This window comes from Drosophila pseudoobscura, chromosome 3 (genome assembly GCF_009870125.1).
Source record: "Drosophila pseudoobscura strain MV-25-SWS-2005 chromosome 3, UCI_Dpse_MV25, whole genome shotgun sequence".
Taxonomy (NCBI): Eukaryota; Metazoa; Arthropoda; class Insecta; order Diptera; family Drosophilidae; genus Drosophila; species Drosophila pseudoobscura.
Genome location: NC_046680.1, coordinates 16,884,786 through 16,892,061, shown reverse-complemented (window position 1 = coordinate 16,892,061; position 7,276 = coordinate 16,884,786). Strand labels below are relative to the sequence as shown.

The following is a 7,276-nucleotide window of genomic DNA, read 5'->3' as shown; positions in this document are numbered from 1 at the left end:
ATTTATGCAATTACAAACGCAATTTTCGCATGGGACCGCATTTTAATTTCGTTTTATAATTTCGACAAATAATCATTTACATAAGCGAATCGCCATGCGAGTGCTTCGGTGAGTGTTTGCGGCATATGCAAAGTGTTTGTTTGAGTGCTTTTCCCCCAGCACCTACGACACACAATATATGTATAGCATGCACTATTTATATATAAAATAATTATTTACAAGCAATTAACTTTGCGCATAGCTTTTATTTAGTTAGTTTCGTATGTGTTTTAGTTAAAATTTTGCCATTGTAACATTTAACGTTTGCCCCGAATAACCGCATTAAAAATTAAATATGAAATAATGGCATTTGTGGTGTCGGCGGTCCATTGGGAAGGCTGTCAGCTGCATCAGTCAAATGTTGAAGCCTTGTTTTGTTGTTCGATCCATTTTCGGCCCTATAAAGTGACACGCCCATGGGGCTGCGATTTACTTCCACATGGGATATTCTGCTGCGGTCTTTCCGCTGCTGTTCAGCATTCCTCATGAGTAATCCGTCTCAACTCGTTCAGTTTTGCAGAATCGGATGTCTGCCATAGTCCAACGAATGATTAATCCAACGATCGGCGATTTCTCTCTAGAAATTGTATAATCTTTGATTCTGATTATCCAAAGAAATAAATCAAGAAATGGAGCTATCCGAAGGAGTCAAGGAGCGTTTGGGAGTGGACATTCCACTGGGGATTCGTGCCAATGGTGTTTTATCTGGGCTTCTCCAAGGGAGCCGGGCCCTGATGCCACCATTGCCATCCATCCTGAGCACACTCTAACCCGAAACAAGTCGTGGGACTTCCAATTTTCCTGGCAATTCCGTATTACCTGAAATACATTTCGATGATTTAACCCTTTCCCACCCTAAAATTTTCATTGAATAAAAGGAGATTCGTTTTGTTTTAATGTTTTCACAATATTTTGTAATGTTTTTGCGTTTATTTTCTCAGATATATTTCTTGTTCTGTTTTGTTTTTCTGTTTTATGTAATTGTAATAATTAATTTAATAATACATTTGCCATTAAGTAAATTGAATTAAATTAATTTAGTTCCGTCCTCTCTCGCTCTCTCTCTATACAGTATACGACATTACATACATTAATAAATACATTAAGTGCTCTAAATTGTTGGTTTTTTGTTGATTTTTTGCGATTCTTCTATATACACATTACATTCAGATTAAATATAATTAAATATTTCAAATAGTTATTGTTTCGTGTAGCTTAGGATGAGTGCTCCAATTGATGCGAACGAATGTATTTGTTTAGTTGTAGTTTATGGTTTTAGTATTTGTTTTTAGGTTCTTTTATGCCTGGCTAGAACTACTAAATACGTCTACGAATTACAGTGTTTTTGTGTTTCGTTTTTGGGGATAGGGTGGGGCAGTTCTCCCGCTCTCGGGCTCCCCGCTTTAACTATAGTTAATTAATATATCACATTGAATTTGAAAGTGTTTTAACAACATTTCTAGTAATTGTTTTGTTTTTTTGTATATAGATATATGCTAATTATGTAATTTTTATGGGTATTTATATACGTGTCCCTCTCGCTCGCTCTCTCTCTCTCTCTGTCTCTGCCTGTCTGTCTGTCTCTGTGGCTGTGGGATCGTTTTTGTGGTGCTGTGCTACACAACTACAAAACGACAACCACAACTACCTTAACGACAACGACAACGACGACACATGAACGAACACCAAAGGCGAAATGCAAATAAAATGTTGAAGAAAAATGCCTACGAAAAAGTCTTTTTGTTTTCTACTAGTGTGTGTTTGTGTGTGTACGTGTGCACGTGTGTGTTTGTGTTCTACTTCCGCCGGTTGCGCAAGCGAGCGAACAGCTTCAAGATGGCCGCCCCTGCGCAGGAACCGCCCGAGAGCAGTGCGAGGGAGAAAGAGATGGCAGCAGGAGCAGTGGCAGTGGCAGTGGTGGTGGCAGTGCCATGGGGCAGGGTCAGAGCTTACACCAGGAAAGCCTGTCCATTCTTATTGGCCGTCTCGCCGTTGGCAGCTGTCTGTTGCTGTTGCTGCTGCTGCTGCTGTTGTTGTTGCTGCTGCTGTTGTGCTGCCGCAGCGGATGTGGAAGCCTGCGCCGTCGACTGCGTACTGGTGCTGGCCTGACTCAAGCCGCTGCCACTGCGCAGATGCACGGGCGCCGTTGCCTGCTGGGGCACGGGCATGGCCGCGCCCACCGCCCGGAACTGGGGCTGCAGCAGGCGCTGCTGCTGCTGCTGTTGGTGGTGCCGTGCCAGCTGCTGCTGCTGGTGCTGATGGTGGTGCATCAGGCCAGTGGGGATCATGGAGAGGGCCTCGTGCTGGTCGTAGGCGCTGTACTCCGACTCGATGCTGTGGTAGATGTGCTCCGAGGGCGGGCGCATGGGCATGGGCATGGAGTCCACGATGCGAGCTGGCCCCCCCGGGCGGGTGGGCCTTGGCGAGGGGGTGGCTGTGGTGGCGGAGCTGTAGTTGGCCTCCATGTCCTCGGTGCAGTAGTAGGCCGGCGGTGGCGGGGCCTGGCGGAAGATCATGCCCGGGGAGACGGGCTGCTTAAAGCGCTCATGGTGGTCCAGGGTGTAGTTATTGCCGCGCGGCGACAGCTCGATGGGGATGGCGTAGCGGAGCTTCTCCCAGAAGTAGCGGTCGCAGGTGAGCAGGCGGTTCGATGGCACGGACTTCAGGTAGGGCGAGAGCTCGGCCACGTCCTCCGCTTCTGAGGAGACGCTGGTCTCCTCGATGATGACCAGCTTCTGGGCCAGTCCGCGGAGGGCCTCGTGGAAGGCGTTCCGGAACTCGACGCGATTCCATTCGGTGGCCAGCAGGTTGCGGGTAAGCACCAGGATGATCTTGCGAGAGGCGCGAGCGCCCTCCACCAGCTGAAGGTGGGAGGCCTGCGGCGGCAGGTCGCGCTGCTGGATGCATAGCCGGAAGGGGGGGCGGCCGTGCTCCAGCTCGGCGGCGATGTTGCGGCACACGAACTCGTAGTCCTTCTCCGAGTGCAGGATGATGGCGTCGTACAGCTTGCCGGCGTCCTCGAATCGCGGCTCGCAGACACGGACGCCGTAATGGGCGAACAGCCACATGCGCACGCTCTCGCGAAAGACGAAGACGATGATGAGGACCACTACCAGGAAGATGAGCACAAGGACGGCGGCCAGCAGAGGCAGGCGGTAGCCCCCGGCAATGTCCTGCGACGAGGAGATATTGCTGGCGCTGGCATCGAGAAGCTCGGAGCAGTCCGGTCCCCCGGCCACATTGCCGAGCAGCTCCAGCTCCCGCTTGATGCCAGCATCGATGCAGTAGATGTCCGCCGAGTCGCGCACCACCATCGCGTTGTCCGACACGAACTGGGCCAGTTCCCGCAGCTGCTGGCAGCGGCACGACCACGCGTTCCTGCCCAGCGTCAGGCCCTGCAGGCTGTTGCGGTACTGGAGATTGGGCAGCGAGCTCAGGCGGTTGTTGTCCAGTCGCAGCACCTTGAGGGAGACGAGCGGCTCGAAGCTGCCGTTGGAGATGTGAGTCAGCATGTTGTTGTGCAGATACAGCTCCCGGAGGAGGTTGAGCGGCTGGAACTCGGTGCCCTCGAGGGCCGTCAGCTTGTTGTTCTCCAGGTGGAGCACGCGCAGATTCGAGAGCTGCGAGAGGCTGCCATTCTGCAGGGTCATCAGGTTGGAGGAGTTGAGGTAGAGGGCGCGCAGGTTGCGCTTGCCCGCCAGCTGACCCGCCTCCAGCACGGGAATGTTGTTGCCGTCCAGATAGAGGTCGCTCACGTCCTGGGGAATGCGGGCGGGCAGGCTGACGAGATCCTGCTTGCCGCAGTCGACGATGTTCGTCGACCAGGTGGCATCGTGGAAGCAGCTGCAGTTGTTGGGGCAGATCACCTCGCACTCGCACTGCTCGTACTCGCAGCAGTGGCACGTGGGCGGGCAGTGGCTGTCGTACTTGCAGACAAAGTCCGTGGACGCCAGGCTGGAGAGGGGGCGCAGCGGGGCGTTGCGGCTGTGGGGCATCAGGCACTCGATGTTGGCCAGATCCACCACGCGGGGGTGCTGCCGGGTGGTCAGGTTGTTGATCCGCTGCAGCCACTCCATCGAGCAGTCGCACTCGAAGGGATTGCCGCCCAGGTAGAACTCGGGCACCGGCTTCTCGGCCGAAACGGGGGCCACGCGGAGCGCATTGAGCGAGATCTTGGACAGCACGTTGGCGTAGAGATCGACGCGGGCCAGACGGGTCTTGTCCACGAAGGTGTTGGCCTGGATCTGGCCGATGATGTTGTTGTTGATGAACAGCAGCTCGATGGAGTTGGGCACGGACATGGCGCCGATCTCCGTGATCCGGTTGTGCGAGGCGTCCAGCGTGGTCACGCGGATCTCCTCCTGCAGCTTGTAGTAGTTGCCCAGGGCCTCGATATAGTTGCCGTGGATGTCCAGCCACTTGAGGTTCGACGGTATGAAGGCGTAGTCGAACCACACCAAGTGGTTCTCCGAGAGATTCAGCCACAGAAGGGAGGCCAGGGTGGCGAAGATCCCATTGATGTCCGTGAGGAAGTTCTTGTCCAGGCGAATGGCCTCGATCTCCGTGTTCTTATCGAAGGCACCCCGCTCAATGTTCTGGATGCGGTTCTTGGCCAGATTGAGGACGCTCAGGCGGGGCAGATCCTGGAACATGCCCACGGTGATATTTCCGATGCGATTGTCGATCAGCCGCAGTCCCGTCAGCTGGTTGAGGTTGCGGAACGTGTTGTTCTTGAAGTCCGAGATCTGGTTCTCGCCCAGATCGAGCGTCTTCAGCATGCTCAGGTCCTGAACGGCCTCGGGCACCTCCATTAGCTGGTTGGAGCTGAGGTCCAGTTCCTTCAGGTCGGAGCAGTTGCGGAAGGCCTGCGTCTCCACGATGCTGATGAGGTTGTTGTTCAGCGTCAGTTTTGTGAGCACGTATAGGCCGTTGAAGATCTTGTTGTCGAGCGTGTGGAGCCGGTTCTCGGCCAGGTTCAAGGTGTGCAGGTTGTAGAGCGGCAGGAAGGCGCCCTCCTCGACATGGCCAATGGAGTTGTTGCGCATGTCCAAGATCTGCAGGAAGTACAGCTCCTTGAAGGTCTTGGCCCCGATGCGGGTGAGGGCGTTGTTCGAGAGGTTCAGCACGATCAGGCGGATCAGGCCGGCGAAGGTGTTGTTGTCCACATGGTGGCTGGTCAGCTGGTTGCCGCTCAGATCGAGGACCAGCAGCTGTTCAAGGCGGTGCAGCAGTCCCTTGGGCAGATCGTACAGATCGTTGCCCTGGAGGTGCAGCTCGCGCAGCTCCTTGTTGCCCGCAAAGGCGTCGGCGGGCAGCGACTCCAAGTGGTTGTACGAGATATTGAGCACGCGCAGGGAGCTGAGACCCGCCAGGGAGTTGGGGGCCAGAGAGCTGATGTTGTTGTGCTGCAGGCTGAGCGTCTGGAGACGGCGCAGCCGGGAGGCGCCCCAGGCGTCGGGCAGGGAGCGCAGCTCGTTGTAGGAGACGTCCAGCACCTGGAGCTCGGATCCGCCGCTGACGGCGCCGTTGGCGTTGCTCAGGGCCGAGCCCACGCACAGCTTCTCGGAGAAACCGAGATACTCGGCGGACCGGATGCGGTTCTGGGTGAGATTGAGCAGCTGGAGGCTGGGCATGGAGCACCAGAGGCCCTCGGGCAGCTGGCGCACATTGTTGTCGGCCAGATGGAGTTCGCTCAGATCGCGCAGGCCGTGGAATGACTGGGCGTGCAGATCCAGCGTCTTGCCGGGGCCCCACATGGCGTTGTGCGTCTGCAGGCTTAGGCGCTTGAGGGAGAGGAGGCCCTCGAAGGCGTTGGCCGGGATCCGCTGCAGCTTGCAGGCGTCCACCTGCAGCTCTTCCAGCTTTTGCAGGCGGCCGAAGATGCCCGCGGAGAGCTCGCTGGCGTGCAACAGATCCTGGCTGCACTGCAGCTCCAGGCGGTTGGCCGTCTCGGCCACCTGGAGGTCGAGCGGGGCGGCGGCGTCCAGCGCCCGCACGTTGCACTTGATGTCCATGGTGGTGCGGACGAACTCCCAGGCGCACTGCTGCGCATGCGTGCTGCGCACGGGAACGGCCGCGGCGGTCAGGAGAAGCAACAGGCAGAAGGCCAACATGTTGGATGCTTCGCTTGGTTCTTGTCGTTGGTTTGGTTTGTTGGAGAGCCTCTGTGGGAGAGGGCTCTTAACGGTTTCGGTTGCTCTTGGCTTGGGTTTTGGTTGTTGTTGCAACACTCTGTCACTTTCTGGTTTTCATTTTTTGATCGCTTTTTCCAACCCGCGTGTACCCGTAATCCTTGTGTGCGTGTATGTGTGGTTTCGGCTTGTGGCGTGACACTTAGCGATTTGCACTATATTTTTCTTTTCTGTGAAAACAATTTCCACTTCTTGTTGTTGGTTTTTGGTTTTTTTATGTTAGTATTTTTTGTACGTAATAGCTTTTCACGATACGCGAGAGACGACTCAGACTCAGAATCAGTTTCGTTTCGTTTCGTTTTGGTTTAAATATTTCTTGTCGGTTCGCGTCGGAGCTCGTTTCCTCAGAACATGTTTCGTCCGCCGCGTTTCAAGCCAAAGTGATTGCTGGAGTTGGCCGCTGCGACTCCGTTGGCTCGTTGAAAATGTGGAAACGACGAGGCAGCAGCGCCGACGACGCGGCGTCGCGCAGCAGCAGCACACCGACACGAAAGAGCCAAACGGCAGACGGCAGACAGACAAAATCTGTGTGTGTGCCTGCACGTTCGTGTTCTGCCGCGCGCACTCTTTTTCAATGCACATGCACTCACACACATGCAGGCAGGCAGGCAGGCAGCGGGCAGGCAGAGGAGCATGCATATGCATGCGCTGCTTCGCTCTCACACATTGCGCTCCCACATAGCAGAGGCAGCAGCAGAGTCACTGGCAAAACAGAGAGCTGAGAGCAGAGCAGCGTTAACAACAACAACAATTGCATTTCCTGCCTGCATATGTATGCTCGAACATGCATGCTCTCTCACGCTGCTGCTCTCTCTCGCTCTCGCCATAAGTAGGGGAAATGTTGCATGCACACACACACACACCCAAACACATGGCGGCAGGCCAGCAACAGTTAACCCTACAATGGCCGCACTAGCTGTAGTAGTAGTAGTGGCTTAAGTACATGTTGTGTGAGCGTGGAATGCTGAAGAATCTGCTCTCTCGCAGATCTCTGCCTCGCTCTCTGGAAGAAGAGAGGAAGAGTGGGAGAGCAGTCTACAATTAGC

At 54.8% G+C, this 7,276-nt stretch overlaps 1 protein-coding gene across 1 annotated transcript; it reads right to left on the bottom strand.

The window, feature by feature from the left end:
* Positions 1–1,096: 1,096 nt before the first annotated feature.
* On the bottom strand, positions 1,097–6,664 carry 18w (18 wheeler). Its single transcript, XM_001361409.5, has one exon. The coding sequence runs from the start codon at positions 6,150–6,152 to the stop codon at positions 1,989–1,991; it is 4,164 nt and encodes a 1,387-aa protein (XP_001361446.3). The 5' UTR covers positions 6,153–6,664; the 3' UTR covers positions 1,097–1,988.
* Between the last annotated feature and the right edge of the window lie 612 nt (positions 6,665–7,276).

Bases quoted from the DNA above. Each gene is read 5' to 3' on its own strand.
- 18w (XM_001361409.5), bottom strand. From the start codon at position 6,152: ATGTTGGCCTTCTGCCTGTTGCTTCTCCTGACCGCCGCGGCCGTTCCC.